General features: G+C 45.6%; 1 protein-coding gene across 3 annotated transcripts in view; it reads left to right on the top strand.

The window, feature by feature from the left end:
• LOC126534452 (signal-induced proliferation-associated 1-like protein 2) overlaps positions 1 to 18,151 on the top strand; it is a 188,383-nt gene that overhangs the window by 129,950 nt on the left and 40,282 nt on the right. For all 3 annotated transcript variants that reach the window (XM_050181729.3, XM_055072906.2, XM_055072907.2), the window contains exons 18-22: positions 674 to 838; positions 2,567 to 2,630; positions 2,726 to 2,897; positions 5,248 to 5,504; positions 15,602 to 15,764. In XM_050181729.3, the coding sequence (XP_050037686.2) occupies positions 674 to 838; positions 2,567 to 2,630; positions 2,726 to 2,897; positions 5,248 to 5,504; positions 15,602 to 15,764 (821 nt within the window). The remainder of the gene's footprint in view (positions 1 to 673; positions 839 to 2,566; positions 2,631 to 2,725; positions 2,898 to 5,247; positions 5,505 to 15,601; positions 15,765 to 18,151) is intronic.

Below are 18,151 nucleotides of genomic sequence, written 5' to 3'. Positions count from 1 at the left end.
ATCATCTAATCACATAATGCAGGATTTTTTTCTTCTTTTTTCTGTAGTTTCAATTGCTATTTTGCACGTGGTGTGTCCACTGAGCAAGCGTGTCTCACAGGGACGTTGCATCGTTGTGTGTGTTTGTGAGGCTTCGCATTTGTGTTGTCAGCACCACCTCCTGTGCCTTTGCTAGAGCCAAGTGGTGTGAAGAAATGCAGCTCGCTTCTTCGATCTCCATGGCGAACTCCGTTGGCGGAGACCGCCTAACCGATGATGCTTCTGTCGACTGTATACGGAGTCACGGTGTCACTTTCGCGCAAATCCAAGCAAGTCTGATCGCCTCCAAGCATAGTATGAGGCAGGGCATTATTATAGATATCTTTGAGCTGCTTTAAGCCTGGTGAATTTTATTTTTTTGGCTGAACGACTTTTTTAGACTGTTAGATTTTTCGGACTATTTTTCAGTGCCCGCGAGGTCCCCAAATTGGTCAGCGACCGTATACGGTATTCGCACACCCCTAATTTTTAGTAATGTTAACTGGGTTCGACTGAAGCTTGACTGAAAATTTTTCTTCAGACTCCAGGCATCAACAGCTCAGTTTATGAAATAGTTTATTCACTCACATACATTTTTGTTTAATGGATGCGTTCAACTTTTAATTGTCGCAACTGTCTTCTGCCTGCTACACAGGGGTTGCCCCCTGCAAAACTGCAGCTACTTTGGCCCCGACTACGACAGCAGCGCAGGGTCTGACTTGGGGTCACCTGGGGGCAGCACCAGTGCAGGGCTTCTAAGGGGGGGACCAGCACCGGCTGTCGGCCAACAGGTGCCGTCATATGCCAAGGCCCGAGCAAGGTGAGCACTGCACGTCCACATACCTACTTGGCTTTGAATGCCAGCACTCGCAGCTCAACTTCTCAAGCAGCCCGAAGGCCAGCTGAAAACAATTCAAAGCAGTCACATTCAGAGCTCTTTAGTTACATCATTTAGGGTGTAATGCATGCGTAATCATCCCATGGCATTCCTGACAGCAAAGAACCAGATACACAGCACTAAAAAAAGGAAATGTATGCAGTCAAGCTTTGTTATAACTGAACACGGATATAATCAGTTATTACGTAATGAAAATCTGAAATGTTTATAATATATACTAACGTGTAATGAATGCTTACATTGAATGCTGAACATGGCGTAGCTGTACTCTGTAGGATGCAACTTTCTTATAAAGAGGTTTAACCCTAAGGGGCCAACAATGACAATTATTGTGTGGCTGACTAGCATCCCGAAAGGTGTATAAATTTGAATAGCAAGAAGTAATAAACATTTAGCATTTGACACATTCAGAGTAACAAACAATAAGCGCTTGTCGCCCTTTATAGTGGGAGTCGTGTGGAAAAACCTCTCAGAAAGGAGTTGCAGGAACAACCAACGCACAAGCGTTTAGTGCTTTCATTGCAATAGCATTGTGCAGATGAAAGCGTGGCCTTCTGCAGTGTAGCGAGATATCTGTCATCATTACAGCAACTGCCAAAGGTAGAGCAACAGGCAGGAGCAGCAGCGGATTGGTACGACAAAGAAAGGCACATCACGGGAGGAGCGGCAGTAGGTTACTTGGGTGTGTGGCACACACACTGCTTTGCACAGTGGAAATCTCCATATTTGGTAGCACACCGGCACTCAGTGGGGAAGGTTTCCTGCTTCACCGCACAGTACGCAAATCGAGCATACATTCCGCTCTGTGTGATTTCACTTGGTTCATTAGCAGTTCTGTAATCGAGTGTCGCACCTAGTCCATTTGTCCAGTTCGCCTCCCCCATGGTGAAAGATCATCTCAGAAACGTTGGCAGGTGGGGCTGAATTTTTCTTAAAATTGATGAACTTGGGCTCATTCTACAAATTTCCTATGTTGCATCTCGTTATTGCGTAAAATAAATTCCATGTGGAAGATTTCTAAAGGTGTTGAAAAATGCAGCAGCAGAAGTTTGTAAAAATGCATGGAAAAAATGAGAAAGAAAAACATGAAATTGTAATTTTACTTGTGTGGAGTGCAAGGTGCCATATATTAGAGCAGGTTCTAAAATCTAAAAATGTGTTCCTTGTCATTGCTTTCTGTTCCAAGTTATCGTGCTGATTGTGTGCTTCATCTAAAGGTGTATCATCCTTTAGAGCATGTGCCAACGTTGCTGGTGGTGCACATGTATCCCACAAAAGCTGTGGGCTCAGTGTTAAAGAAGTGCACTCTATGCCCACCTACACTTCGTTGTCATTGTCTGCAGTGGATTTGTGAATTTCAAGAAATTCTGTGATGTTACGTGGCAAAACCACAATCTTATTTACGGTGCCCACCGTAGTGGGAGACTCCGGATTAGTTTTGAACACCCAGACCTGGCCTAAGTACACGAGTGTCTTTGCATTTCGCCCCCATTGAAATATAGTCACAGCAAACAGTGGCCTTTTAGCTCGGCAGTGCAATGCGATAGCCACTAAGCTGCCATGGCATGTTTTCCTTTCTTCTTTTTCTCCAATTTTTATTCGCACAGGTTGGCAGCTGCATAACTATGTGTTGTTTGTACCGCCTTTCAGGAGTGACATGCAGTTCAGATGCGCCAGCCAACCACAGCGGCCCTGCGAGGCTCCTCCTGCTGATGTAAGCGTTTCCGTTCTTCCTGAAGCATCTGCAGCTGATGTGTCTAATCCACTTCCACATTTGATGCACCACCTCGCTGTTGCCCTTGTCCCCAGGACCGGCCCCGGTCACCAGTGCCCCCGCCGGTTCCAGCACGAATGGCACGCAGCCCACCGGGAAGGGGTGGCAGTTCGCCAAACGAGCGGCTGGCCCGACGAGCGGCCTGCAACTCCCTCCCGCCCCTGGTGGTGGCACCGCCACCCTCCTCCACGGCTTCGGGTCAGTCAGGCAAGTCTGGTTGGCTGCTGGGCACCTGGTAATGCATAGGAAGTTTCCACCCACCTGGTTTAGCTGTCGGCAGGATAGCTGGCACATTTGTCTCAAAAGAACGCATTGGTGCGCTAGTCGGTACAAATATGGTTACAGTTTTTATTATTCACTCAAGCTGTGTTGCTCCTGCTGTTTTTGTGGTTGCACATCATGTGCTTGTTTTTCTTAGCTTGCAGTGTACAATTTTTTTTCTCTAACTTGCCTCATGAATTGTTCAAATCCCCCTCCCCCCCCCCTCCCATTTCTTTTTTTCATTTTCTCCTTAGTCTTGCGCTGTCCTGATTGCTTCGCTGTAGCGCAGATTGTACAGGGGTCAGGGCCTCAGTCAGATGCATGCTAGCGCCCTTAGTCCTGACCCGCCTGCTTTTCTGTAAACAAACTGGAGAATTTGTGAATTAAAAAAAAGAGGGACACCTAAGGTTACACAGAGTGCTCCATTTACAGTGCTGCATTTACGCTGCACTTCACATAGTGTTTGCCTCGCGAATTTTTTTTGCAGACCTAGCAGCCTCAGCAGGCTATTTAATGCGAAGCATTCTTTGCCTCGTACCGGCCACTCTGCAGTATGTTCATGTCTCACATTGTATCGGCCTCTTAAAAAAAAAAAAAAAAGAGAGAGAAATGGATGTTCAGTGGCGAGATCGTCGTGAGGTCTCATCAGGTGCTATCTTTCGAACTTCATACTTTTTCGGCCACAGCAACATAGAAAACTTAACATTGGGGCTCTTGGGGGCATGTAGCTAATACTGCAGCCGTAACAGTGACAGCAGCAGTTTCCACCCAACTCGAACGCTTTGCTGTCGTGTTCAGAATCCTCTTGTGTCCCGCTGATAGGGAAATGGCACGAAAAACCCCCAGAATTTAATTTTCAAGGTTTAGCACAGAGCTCGAGCTCCTTGAACGGGTTTTCTGACATTTTTAATTTTGCAATCGTCACTATCATCTTTTCCCTTATTGTCACTAGACCGCCTGCGCTGTTCTAGGTTGCACTTAAGGTGTATTTTTTTTTTTTTCAAAGTCGTTCACTGCAATTATTTTACAAGCAACAGTTTATGTGTGCTGCTGCCATGCATGCTAGTTAGCCACAGGCCAGTCTGAGCATGTGTAGCAGTTACTCAAGCAAAAGTAACGATCGAATGTATGGACTCAACAAGAACGAGGAACACATTAGCCATGCACCATACATGCAGTAAAAGCAGAAACATGCCCAAGAAAGATTACAAGCCACCTAAGGGTAAACATTGTCCTTATCGAGTTGGTACTACAGACTTCAGAGTAGAAGCTGGGCAGAGAAGTGCCAACCGCAAGGATGCCACCATGATGCAATTCTCATTGTCACCAGTGCAGTTATACTCAGAATAGCTAAAATTAATCTTGTAGTGCTAAATATACTTGAAGCATAATATGAAACTAAGCATCTGCACGTAGCACGTATGTACGCACTGTATGTAGAGTTCATTCTGCATGTTATGGAGAAAAATTTGATGGTTATGTAAAATTTGTTGTACGTGAGAAGGCGCATTTGCAGGTTCTTTAACCAGATGGCACCACAGACTCGCCGACACTCGGGAACATGAGTCTTGTCAGAATTACGTACAGTCCTCCGCACTTGCTGTTCACTCGTACTGAGAACTCAACTGTATGTATACTGAACGAGACAAAGGCAGCTTTGTTGAATACCATAGATCTTTCTTGTTCTACCTCAATCATCCACTTATGTGTGCTGTTATTCTTCTTTGAGCTTACGTTAGGCGTTCGTCTAAGCAGCTGGCAAACATAATATCTGTGTATTGTTGATGCGCCCTTGTCGTTGCCAAATCTATGCATAGGCGCTATGGGAAACGTTTTCCTCCAGAGTTAGTTGTACTGAACGCCCTCCATACGTGCGCCACTACCGCTTTTGCTAAACCTTTGATGTGCGTCAGTGTTTCCTGATTCGTTGCTCACATCAGTTCCACATCGGCAATTTCCACTTTTGGGGTTTCCGTTTCTAGTAGTGCTGCCTCCGGGATTTCTGCTTCCTGGATATTCGCTTGTTGCGTGCTTGCACCTCTATGCAGCAGTAGCAGATGGCACTGACATTGCTTCCACTCGGAACCAGAAGCTGGGACTGTGCAAGTTCCTTTGACGCCAAAAGCTGAGGGGATGTGTGAGGGAAGCAGAGGGGTGTGTTGGCACTATTTAACCTGGCTGGCGGAAACTTAAATGGAGGGGCTTCAGGTTATGCTAACTAGTTTAACTAGTTTTGCTTACACACTAAGTCACGCTAGCTTTACTAACTCTGCAGCTGCCGTTGTGCACCCTGCAGTGACACCCCGCAGCGGGAGTGGCGGCAGCAGTCCGTCCCTGGCGTCCTTGATGCTGCTGGAGCCCCTCCCCGGTCCTTTGGTGGTGTCTCGGAGCGAACTCAGCCTGGCCCAGCTGTCATCGCACGAGCAACGTCAAATGCGCACTGGCAGTGGCGGAGCGGGAGGCACGGGACACCCGTCATCGTCGTCATCTTCGAGGCAGTCACGACAGCACAGCCCTCTTGACCCTTCCTCGGCTGCTGGCAGGGATACCCAGGTGAGAATTGCACTGGCAGGTTGCATAGATCGGAGCATATGTTGCCATGTCTCATGGCCATTTCGCAATACAAAATGCTCAGACTCCATAATTACATGTAATCTGAAAAATGTCATCATCATCAGCCTAATTTATGTCCACTGCAAGACAGAGGCCTCTCCCGGCGATCTCCAATTACCTCTGTCTTGTGTCAGCTGAACCCGTTTTATGCCTGGAAATTTCCTTATTTCATCGCATCACCTTATTCTCTCCCATCTTTGTTTGCACTCCCTTCCCTTGGCGCCGATTCTATGACTAATAGAGCACTGGTTGTCTGCCCTACGAATTACATGGCTCGCCAAGCTCAATTTTTAGCACGACAGCGTTAAGGAGCTCGTGTCGCAGAAAAGCCGATGTCATCGGCGTCGTTGGCCGTGAGTGAAAAATTCTGGAAACCAATTCATAAGTAAAAACAACTTGCAAGATGGGCTGGGTGGGAATCGAACCAGGGTCTCCGTAGTGTGAGACAGAGACGCTACCACTCAGCCATGAGTTCGATGGTTCAAACGGGACAAAAGCGCCTCTAGTGAATGCGGTGTTGCCTTAGAAACGTGCCGTAGAAAGTTATACTACGGTGTATATAGGTAATTATGAGCATGTAAATTACAGAAGTCGCAGTCAAACGAGCAGCGAAGTACGTTTCCGCTACATTTCTTCTGCGCTTGGCGCACACGCAGAGCCATCTTGCGGCAAGCACAGAAGACACCCTCCTCGCGATGTATGGAGCTGCCCCGACAGGTGGCGCACCACTCGCCCGCTTCTCCCCTTCGTCTCATCATTACATGACGAGATGAACAGATGAACAGAGCATGCCGAGCGAATGAGTGAGCAGTGCGAACGGCATGCAATAACACTATTGCCTTCCACTCTTGAAGGCGAAGTTTAAGCGTCCTCCAATTTTTTTTCTTAAAGGCCAACTGCAACAAAATTCTGGACAGTGTAAAAAGCCTCGTTCCAGATAATTTAGACATACAGTAGCCTCTCTAGAAAATTTTGCACTTGAAACATGAGTGGGTGCTTCGCAAGACGCTCACAAAAATATGCGTTTCTCATACCGAAACTGCAAAAAACGTCTTCGTTACCACTCGCCAGATGTGATGTACGATTCAGACTGTAGAGAGCCAAGCCCGCGTTGTCTGCTTTCCTTGCCTGTACAAACCTCAATATAACAAATTTTAATATAACGAAATTGTCAATATAACAAAGTGTTTAACTTTTCATTATCTCTTGTCCATAGAACACCATGTATTTAGCACCTCAATATGACGAAGTGTGTATGTAGGCGATTTCAGTATAATGAAATTTCTGTTCTAGAGCAAAGCAATGTGGAGACAATAAATGGAAACTTCCGTGGATGCAGATGGTCAAATGATTGAATTACAAGTGGCCGCTTGCAAATGCACCTTTCAAATTGTGCCAGCGCGACAAGAGCTACCGCCGAAGTGGAGCCGCATCATGTACCGTATGAAGTCTAAGTGCGATAAGATCCTATCATGCCCCACGCACTTTGCTCTTTAGGGGCGAGGGAAAGTGTTCAAGGGTGAGACAAGGAAGATGGTGGCTTCATGAGTGCCACCTTCCTGCATGAGCAAAGGGAATGAGGAAGAGGAGAGCGAGCTCGCGGTAACGCGATCAAGCGCGTGCGACATGCGAGAGGGAGGTGTTAGTTGGCGTGCACCCTGCTATAAAGATAATCTGCTGCGTGTGCAGAGTGGGCATGCCAAGGCGGCGTGGCATCATGTAAGCTGTCTTCCTGTGCGTTGCGTAATCTCGAGTTTCGGTGACCCGTTGGAGTGAGAGGCAGACAAAGCAATTCGCTCCTCGCTGCCAGCGCTTTTCCTGATAGCGTCGTTCCTGTATGGGTGACACTATCGTCCGCGGGGCTGGAATGCACATGAAAGCGTGGCTGGCTTCACTTATTTCGTACTGCCGATGTGAAGATATTGTCAACATGACATGAAACCGTATCATTCGTCACCAACTCCCAAATTCATCAAAATGAATTGTTTTCTCATTCAAATTTGCTTTTTTCGATTGCCCGATAATTCGGAAAATTCTGCAGCCCCTTTCTGTGGAATAAAAACCGATCGATGACTGTACTTATTTGCATAAAAGGTCGAAGTTCAATACAACGAAATTTCAGTATAACGACGCACATTGCCAATTTTACCTACTTCGTTATATCGAGGTTTAACTTTAGTTTGGCATAATGCAGATGCAATGCATGCACAGTGCAATTACGCTACGTCGGCGAAAATTGGACCGTCTACAGTCTAGCGTTGCTGGTGTGGGAATAGAACATGTTCTATGCACGCGATGCCGGCAAAGCCCAAGAGAGTGCAGATGTTCGGTGCACGGGAGCACGATATGCGTCTTGTACGAGCATCGAACTTCCGATCTTCCGCAGCGAGGGCCGACTGCGTAGACGCTTTTCAGCGGCGGAACTGTGCTGTCGGCTGTCGCCAGTCGAAAATCTGACACACTGAGTGTGCCTGGAGCCGCAAGAGCTAATTAGAAGCTCTGCAGGAGCTTTCTAGTTAAAAAACACGTGTTCAACTTTAATTCCTGTTTTCCCGCAATGGATTTTTTCGCTAGTAGTGGTGCTGGGAAAGGCGATAGGTATCTCAAGAACCGCTCTTCAGATTTGTATGCAGTTTTTTTTTATTCTGTTCCTGAATGACTTTGCCAGGGGGCAACAGGCTTACTTTTTTGAAAGATGGTGCAGTTAATTTATAATAAGCAATTAACTTTTGATGAATGTGGTCATTACTGGCTACATCAAATTCAAAGTTGTATTAAAATTTTTTGGGTGGGAAATTAATGAAAAGCGCTCTTTACCCCCTGGGATATCTATCAAGGGTTCATCACAGTTAATTTCTGCTTCCTACGATGTCCTGGCATTTCTCCAGGCTCTTCCTCGGGCATATACGCGTAGTGCGCGCCGATGGACGCGCCACTGGTGGCCGCCTTGCGCAGAACACACGGGAGAGGAGCCAGGCGTGTGCCATAGTTTGTTGTGTCGTTGATAGTGCTTCTCTGTCTTATTCACGTGTTCAGAGCAAAATGGGCCACGCCCTTCGCATGTCAGGGGTGGCCAAAGCTTCAAGGAATGTCGAAGAAGAATTGTTGCCGGGTGGGGGGCTCAAATACCGGCGAAAACGTGCCGGCGATACGGTTCTGATCATTCCCCGCAAAGCCTCATCAGTGGGAGCAACGGTAGCAATGGATCGTCGCTTCGGTGGGAAATTTCTTGTTCTCATCCTTTCCTTTGTAGCGTCGGTGTTTTTTTCCACTCGATCATAGTTAGACACGTAAGCGACGAAGTTCGTCTGCAGTGCAGCATGCGGTTTAAAGGAATTATGCTAAAGTTCGGAATGCTGTTTGCCGCTTATGCTATTTTCCGCTGCTTTACTGCGTTACGCTAGCTAGGCAGCAGGACTGCATGAGCGCATTGTGTTGTATGTTAACGCTACTGAAATTTGCAAGAACTGAAATTGTTGGTTTTATGTGGCCCGGTAAATCCTCGCACCAGCTGTCGTGCACTTCATGTTCTCGCATCTATTTTATGCGTAGCTTCGCACATGTTTAACTGTTGCTCGTTGCTTCATGCATAACTCTTGTTGATTCTTTTGAGTTGCCAGGTTTTCACCCTGCCTCGTTTGTAAAGGGTACAAATCACGCTGTGTTTTATCGGATGAACCAAGCAAGTGCTTCTTTAACAGCTTTATACTTTTCGCCCGAGGGCATCTTAGATATTGTGATTTTTTTGGGAAATGTGTTTAGAAAATAGGTAGTTCAGGTCGGGGGGAGAATTGCTAATAGTTGCTGCATCTGGTATTCTTGTTCCATTTTTCGCTGAAAAGTTCGCGGCACGTTTGCAGGATGTCTATCCACCAGGAAAACCGGGAATTCTCAGGGATTTTGAGTAGTCTGGAAAAACCCAGGGAAAACTCAGGGAATTTGTGCCTCTATCAGGGAAAATTAGCGGTAATTTTGTTGAAAGGGTCGAAAGTCGCGGTAATGCTGGCTCGAGTAATAGACAGGAATCGTAATGAATCGTCTTTGACGCCCTGTCGTCGGCTGGAGAAGTTTCCAGTGTACAGTCAACGACCGACTTTCCGGATGCTGGACAATTTGGACGGCTTCGCGGCACCACCAAGTACCCCGTATAGTCAATGTATCGGAACATATGAAATTTCTGACGCAAGAACCCTTCGCCGTCCGATTTTCCGGACTTTCTGCCGTGACCGCAGGTCCAAAACGTCATTAATCAAAGTCAGCACCGCTGCCGTTTTGATTACCTCGAGCCGGCTCTCTCTCTAGCACGTAGTTCCGCTGGCAGCCGTAGCCACCACTGCGGCAACGCTAGGCCTAGCTGCTTCGACGTTAGGTATTAAGCTTCTTGACGTTGGGTGCCGTGTTTTTCATTGAAAGAATTCGCTGCTGTCAGCAATGGCCCCGAGTGCGCCTTTGTGGTCCTCGCAATTGGCTTCGAAGCTTGGAAAGCATAATGCGTTAGATAACGCCGGTTTCTGAAAGTCAGCTTCGCCTCAGTACATAAATGTCTTGTGGTGAAGCATACGCAAACGTATTGCGGTGAAGCATCACAAGCGTCGGAAGGGGCAATTGTCACGGGTCACAATACGTATTCCTTAAAGGGCCACTAAAGCGATGAAAGCCTCTAACCCTACAACTAGAATAGAACTGGCATAACTTTCGAAGTTAATCAACAAGCGTAAGACAGCTGACATAAGAAGTATAATATGGATAGAATTGAACATGCTCTCAAGAACGGAGGAAGCCTAAAAGCAGTGAAGAAGAAACTAGGAATTGGCAAGAATCAGATGTATGCGTTAAGAGACAAAGCCGGCAATATCATTATAAATATGGATGAGATAGTTCAAGTGGCTGAGGAGTTCTATAGAGATTTATACAGTACCAGTGGCACCCACGATGATAATGGAAGAGAGAGTAGTCTAGAAGGTAACAGGTAACGCCGGAAGAAGTAAAGAAAGCCTTGAAAGCTATGCAAAGGGGGAAGGCAGCTGGGGAGGATCAGGTAACAGCAGATTTGTTGAAGGATGGTGGGCAGATTGTTCTAGAGAAACTGGCCACCCTGTATACGCAATGCCTCATGACTTCGAGCGTACCGGAATCTTGGAGAAACGCTAACATAATCCTAATCCATAAGAAAGGGGACTCCAAAGACTTGAAAAATTATAGACCGATCAGCTGAATGTCCATTGCCTACAAAGTATTTACTAAGGTAATTGCAAATAGAATCAGAAACACCTTAGACTTCCGTCAACCAAAAGACCAGGCAGGATTCCGTAAAGGCTACTCAACAATAGACCATATTCACACTATCAATCAGGTGATAGAAAAATGTGCGGAATATAACCAACCTTCATATATAGCTTTCATTGATTACGAGAAAGCGTTTGATTCAGTTGAAACCTCAGCACTCATGGAGGCATTGAGGAATCAGGGTGTAGACGAATCGTATGTAAAAATACTGAGAGATATCTATAGCGGCTCCACAGCCACCGTAGTCCTCCATAAAGAAAGCAACGAAATCCCAATAAAGAAAGGCATCAGGCAGGGAGATACGATCTCTCCAATGCTATTCACAGAGTGTTTACAGGAGGTATTCAGAGACCTGGACTGGGGAGACTTGGGGATAAGAGTTAATGGAGAATACCTTAGTAACTTGCGATTCGCTGATGATATTGCCTTGCTTAGTAACTCAGGGGACCAACTGCAATGCATGCTCACTGACCTGGAAAGGCAAAGCGGAAGGGTGGGTCTAAAAATTAATCTGCAGAAAACTAAAGTAATGTTTAACAGTCTCGGAAGCGAACAGCAGTTTACGATAGGTAGTGAGGCACTGGAAGTGGCAAGGGAATACATCTACTTAGGACAGGTAGTAACTGCGGATCCGGATCATGAGACTGAAATAATCAGAAGAATAAGAATGGGCTGGGGTGCGTTTGGCAGGCATTCTCAGATCACGAACAGCATGTTGCCATTATCCCTCAAGAGAAAAGTTTATAACAGCTGTGTCTTACCAGTACTCACGTACAAGGCAGAACCCTGGAGGCTTACGAAAAGGGCTCTGCTTAAATTGAGGACGACGCAACGAGCTATGGAAAGAAGAATGGTAGGTGTAACGTTAAGGGATAAGAAAAGAGCAGATTGGGTGAGGGAACAAACGTGAGTTAATGATATCTTAGTTGAAATCAAGAAAAAGAAATGGGCATGGGCAGGACACGTAATAAGGAGGGAAGATAACCGATGGTCATTAAGAGTTACAGAATGAATTCCAAGGGAAGGGAAGCCTAGCAGAGGGCAGCAGAAAGTTAGATGGACGGATGAGATTAAGAAGTTTGCAGGGACAGCATGGCCACAATTAGTACATGGCCGGGGTAGTTGGAGAAGTATGGGAGAGGCCTTTGCCCTGCAGTGGGCGTAACCAGGCTGATGATGATGATGATGAAAGCGAAACAATAAATCAGTTTAGACTAATAAAGCATTGTTTGAGAACCCTGCAGGCAGTCATTTAAAAAATAGTTTGATTATTAGATGGGAAAATGAAGGTACAAGTATCAGTGTTTGAGTTTCGTGCCGAAACCCCAGCGCCGGTACGTCAGCGTGACGTCAGGGATGCCAAAGTATGTTTTCGCAGTTGGGCCGCGTTGTATGAATAGCGGTTTTCGAAACTTGCCCTGTTTAATATTTGGTTCCTTTAGAACACAATGTAGTCCATCTGTACAGCTATATATAATTAGTAGGCCCTAGAAGATGCCATCAAAATCCAAGACGTCACAGCCCCCAAGTGCGGGATCTCGAGTAGGCGTCGCCACCCGTATTTCGTTCTTGCACTTTTTCTGGCTTACCAAACGTCTTATCGTTGTAAGAGTGGTGTTTTTGGTGTTGTAGAACGGTAATTTACTGATGCAGAAGAAATCCTTTTTCACTTTAGTGTCCCTTTAATTATACACGCGTGCATCCGGGACCTCCTGTTACAATATGAGCACCGATATGCCTAATACGTGTACCGACAGGCCACTATGGACAGGCCTTCAGAGCGTTTTCGAATGTGCCTGTGGCGGTTTCAGCCCTAAGGGCAGTAAATAACATGCATTTATTTTTTCCAAATGGCCGCTGTTTCGGACGTTTTCGCGGCTCCTAGGGAGTACGAAAAATCGGACGTGGACTGTGCAACGGACCAAGAGATGCTTCAAATGGTCCGTGGGGCGAACGAGTGACGGAAGGAGGACAAGAACAGAAAGAATCTATGCATTTAGGAATTAACAGGAAAGGAAGCGTGTTGCCACCCTTTTGAAGGAGCTTAGGCTAAAAAGAAAGTGTCCATCATCCACACCAAAATAAACTTTTTAAAGCAGTGAAACACCACAGAGGCGTCGTGCGCGGGCTGAGAGTATGTCAGGACAGCTGAGGTTGACTTACGAGCTCTTGAGAGAGTCTCAATTGTGACAAAATTCGGGCCTCATACCACTGAGCTTGCTACCAGTTGATAAAAATAGCTCATATTCGAAAATATTTGCTTCTGTATGCATCTCCTTTTTATTCGTATTTGAGGATGTCAGACTCGATTTGCAATTTCTTGAAGGCATTCTATTTGCTGTGCATTTTACTAACCCCTCCTTTCTATTCTCTTTTTGAATAACGTAAACACTACTCCTTAGTATTCAAACTGGATTAAGTAGTATTTTTTAAATTTTTTCGTATGTTTGTTAGAGAGTGACAGCATCAGGCGACGTGGTTTCAGCCCGTCTTGACATAAAACATAGTTCTGTGTCACTCAGGGAATTTTGCAAAGTCACTCAGGGAAAACCTGGAAAACTCAGGGAATTTGGAAATGTCAACTTGGTAGACACCCTGGTTTGGGAAGCCATCACACCTCCAATGCTGTCTGAGGAGACTTAACACGGCGACTGAATTGTTTATTTCACAATGTAGTCCCTTCTTGCATTTGGATTTTGTACTCAACTGAATCCTTTCTTATTATGCTTACGCCGCAGAGGACTAAACCCGGCCTTGCCACCAGCGCTCGTCTACTTTGACTGGCGCTGCCCTGCCTTTAAATACATCATGTGGCACCTCTCTCTAGTAACATTAAAAAAAAGTACTGAAAAGTTAGTCAGACATTAGCTATGTACGTTTCCAACCAGCTCCCTTGGGAAATTTAAAATTACAAAAACTGTAGCGGGAACGGCAGTTCATCGGCATATGCAGCACAATTGCATCGGCGGTACAGCGCTAACACGCGTTTCTATTTACCCGTGGGTTTGGCGATTTCGTTGGCTAGTGTACGCGTCTCCATCAATAAATTCATAATTACTCTTCTTGAGGCGACTTTGACTGCACTTATTCGGCGATGTCACATGTATTCATTGGCAGAAAAATCACAATGGGAAATGCATACATCGCACCGTGCGGATTTGTTTCATATAAGTCTGCACTAACGACGGGTGCTTATTATTGAGGTACAGAAGCGGCATTACGGCAAAGGTATAATCTAAGAACGATCGAGACATTGCATTACTCAACAAAATTTATCGGCTAGTTAATATGAGCTCCGCTTCATGTAAATGGGGTTCATGGCGTTCGTCTTCGGGACGCACCATGTTGTCTGCGGTATGTGGACCATGTTGTCCCAAACACCGGTAACATCGTGTTCATACCCGTTCCCACAGAGGTCAGCTTCTTCCCTACAGCTGTCACCACAGAAGCAGCAGCCTGGCACCCGAACAAAGGAGAAATCGCAGCCGCGAAGTTCAGCCATCCTTGCTGCAAAGGGTTGTCGTCTGCTACTGCTCCCGCGCGTATTGTTGGAAGCGCCCGCTAGGTGGCTATCAGTGGCGCCTCTATAGGCGGTGCACGAGGCGTATACATGAATCACCTAGTTAGATCTCAGTAACTGTGGAACTAATAAACACATCTTCATGAAACTTTGCAGTTTCTCATAGTTTGGTGGTGTGAACGTACCCTGAAAGTTTCATCTGGGTATCTTAAAAAATAAAAAAGTTCGGTCTCCAGGGTAGCCTCCCCCCTTAAGGGCAGTAAAAGACGAGCATTCATTTTTTCGGACTGCCCGATTTTGTGGGCGTTTTCGTAGCCCCTAGGGTATCAGAAGTTGACTGCACAACTAACCAAGAGATGTTTCAAATGGTCCATAGGGCAAACACGCGGCGCAAGGAGGACAAGAACACAAACGACTTACACATTGAGGAATGAACGGAGAACAAAGTGTGCTGCCGCTGCTTTGAAGGAGCGTGAGCTTAAAAAACAAAATGTCGGCTGACGCCGAGATGCAGGTGTCCCTCATCGTCCAGACCAATATGAACTTTTTAAAGCAGTCAAACACAACACTGAGGCGTTGTGCACAGCCTGAGAGTATGTCAGAACAGTTGAGGTTGACTTTCTAGCTGCTGTGAGAGGATCTCACTTGTGACAAAGCTCGGGCTTCATACCAACGAGCTTGCTATCAGTTCATAGAAATAGCTCCTATTCGAATGTATGCATCTCTTTTAATTCGCATTTGAAAATGTTCAACTCAATTTGCAATGGGCTTTATCATTTTTCTTGAATATACTTTATTTACTGTGCCTTTTACCAACCACTCCCTTCTGTTTTATTTTTCAATAAAATAAGTACTAATTCCTATTCCAAGGAGATTGAGTCTTTCTTTGTGTTTTTTTAATGTGCTTAGAGAGAGTGACAGCACTGGGTGACATGGTGTCAGTTTGTCTTGACATAAAACAAGGTTATGTGTCACTTTGGGAATTTCACAAAGGCACTCACAGAAAACCTGGAAAACTTGGGGAATTTGGAAATGTCAACTTGGTAGACGCCCTAGTTAATGAGTATTAAGCCATGCATTTCCACGTATAGTATGTGGCAGCACGATTCGTGGCCTGTGCCTTCTGTGGGAGACTGTCATTAGTGCTGGTATGAACAGGGACTTTGTTCATGTGCTCAGCACTTTGTTAATGTTTGTTCAGCAGTTCTTTGTATTCTTTTCACTCGTACAGCACCACCACAGGAGCCAGGGTGACCTCAGCAGCCTTGGGTCGTCGTCGTTCGGCGGTCTCGACCATTGTGGCCCACTCATGCAGCCAGTGCCGCAGCACCTGGGCTCGGACTACCAGTCCGACAGCTCCAGCGAGTGGCAGTTGGGGGCAGGCAGCAGTGCGGGTGAGTTGTCCGTGCTAAAATCGAACCCTTTTTACAGCAATGGTATGCAAAATTTGAGGCTCCTTGTTTTGTTGGGGCTGCTAAGAGCTCCTTAACGTTATTGTACTTTATAAATTAAAGCAATGTTTTTTTAGGAATCCAGTAGGTTTACCCATTTATCTTATTTATATTGACACGTTTACTTATCTTTATCGGCCGACCACGTTTCGCCGCCTAACAAATGTTATCGCTCAGCACGGGACGCGCCTGCATGTATCCGAAGTTTCTGGAAAGTTATTGATGCTTCTATCCGCTGTCTGTTGTCGCCGAACCTTATGTTATCTGATTTCATCACCTGACGCGAATGGTGTAGAACTTTGTGGAAGGCACGCGGGTTCCAACGATTAGTCTGGAACATTCGATGACTGTTCTATAAAAGCCGGCGCGCTTGACCCGCTGATCAGATTTTCAACGATCGCCGACTGTGTTCGCCGCTTTCGTTGTGCTATAAGTGTAGCCTGTTTTGTGGGCACAGGTTCGCCCAATAAAATCTAGTTTTGCCTTTCACAGTATTGCTACTGTGTTGTTAACGTCACCACCACGTGACAATATATTCTGCGGGCCATCTTCGGGCTCATGCAGGAGTGGATACAGACATAAAAATGGAGAGGACTACTTGTTAAGGAGCAAGGACTTGAGCGATAAGAGACATGTTCATTAAAAATAATCATAAAAACGTATCTAAACAAAAATTTTGTACAAGAATAATGACATAAAAACCTTATTGTTGCTTTGCACAGGAAAATATATAACAAAATTTTGAAAATAGATTTTCATCAGAACATACCTGTGCAGCAAAGGTCATCATTCGATAGAAACAGTTTCTCAAAATATAAAATGTTAGCAATAATAAGTACTATCCCTAGCATGATGCCAAGGCCAACTCCCAGCCATCTTTCCAGGCAAAACACGACTCCCTGTATGGCCACCGGCAAATGATTCTGACTGAAGGATGTTCACACGCTGCAGATAAGAACTGGGACCTTTAGAATATGCAGGAAAACGCTCTATCAGTGCACACTTTATGTCGTCTCTTTTGCTAGCACTGCCATAGCTGCACATGGCTGTCAGCAGAGCTGAGTGCACACGTAGCCCTCGCGCCCTGTTGTTACAGGGGAAACCGGCCGTGTGTACAAAGCGTGGGAGTGCCGCGATGGTTGCGCTGTCCGGACGTGCGTTTAATACCGGAGGTTGCGTAATCTTGAGTTTCGGAGACCCGTTGAAGTGGGAGGCAGGCTAAGCATTTGCACATTGCTGCCGTCGCTTTTCATGACAGCGTCGTCCCACTGCGAGTGGTACCATCAGCCGCAAGGGCAGGGTGTACGCTTGCGTGATTGGCTTCGCTTTGAACTGCCGATGCGAAATATCGTCGACATTGTATGAAACCTTATCTTTTGTCACCGACTCTTGCATTCAACAAAAGGAAATTTTTTTTTTTCATTCAGATGTGCTTTTTCCGATCGCCCAATAATTAAGAAAATTTGGTGTACATGGGGCTCGAATCTGTCGTGTGGAAAAATTTTCCAATTTTGTTTCGGCCTTCCTTCTTACTTATGGGAATAAATTGAATTGAAAAAAAAAAAGAAAGGTCTAATTACTGAAATTTCTATAAAACGAAGCAAATTACCGATTTTACTGACTTCATTATATCGAGGTTTAACTTTACCACTTTTACAAATTACAAATACACAACAAATTGATAAATTTTAGAATATTAGGAAATATTTTTTGAATATATAAAAATTGCATTTAAAATGAACCAAGTCCGATACATTGGTATAGAGTTGGACGTGGCTTCCAAGGTAATAATGACAATGTTTCACCACAGAGCCCCCTCCCCCCCCTTCACGTCGTCATCGCATGTGTTCCAGTACTGATTTATAAATATAATTTCTCATTTAAAGGGCCTCTCACCAGGTCTCGCCATTTCGAACGGACAAGCGCTGTGCATACAATGTGCACTAACGAGCATGCCTACAAAGTATTACGCCGCCACGTGCCACGAGAATAGCTCAAATTTCAAACCACCCTTCTCGTAGGCGCAACTCTCCCAGTTGGAGAGTCGATGTCAGTTGCGCAAGTGTGCCTGCGTAGTTCGCCGTCCTGAGACATCACTCACAGTGGCACGCGACTCTGAGAACTGTTCAAGGAAACAGCAATTATTTGTTTGATCTGTTGCTTCAAAGGCGAATGAAAGTTTAGAGAAATAATAAAACCTACAAACCAAATATCTGCGTGTCTTCTTTTACTTCGTACTGTAGCAAGAGAGATGTACTTGCATTTCGTCTGCTTGTTTCCACGTCGTGCAGTCATGCATGCAGAGAATGAAACTGCCATTTTCAACTGTG

This window comes from Dermacentor andersoni, chromosome 7 (assembly GCF_023375885.2).
Source record: "Dermacentor andersoni chromosome 7, qqDerAnde1_hic_scaffold, whole genome shotgun sequence".
NCBI lineage: Eukaryota > Metazoa > Arthropoda > Arachnida > Ixodida > Ixodidae > Dermacentor > Dermacentor andersoni.
Note: the sequence above shows the minus strand (reverse complement) of the source record. Positions and strands in the feature narration are given on the sequence as shown.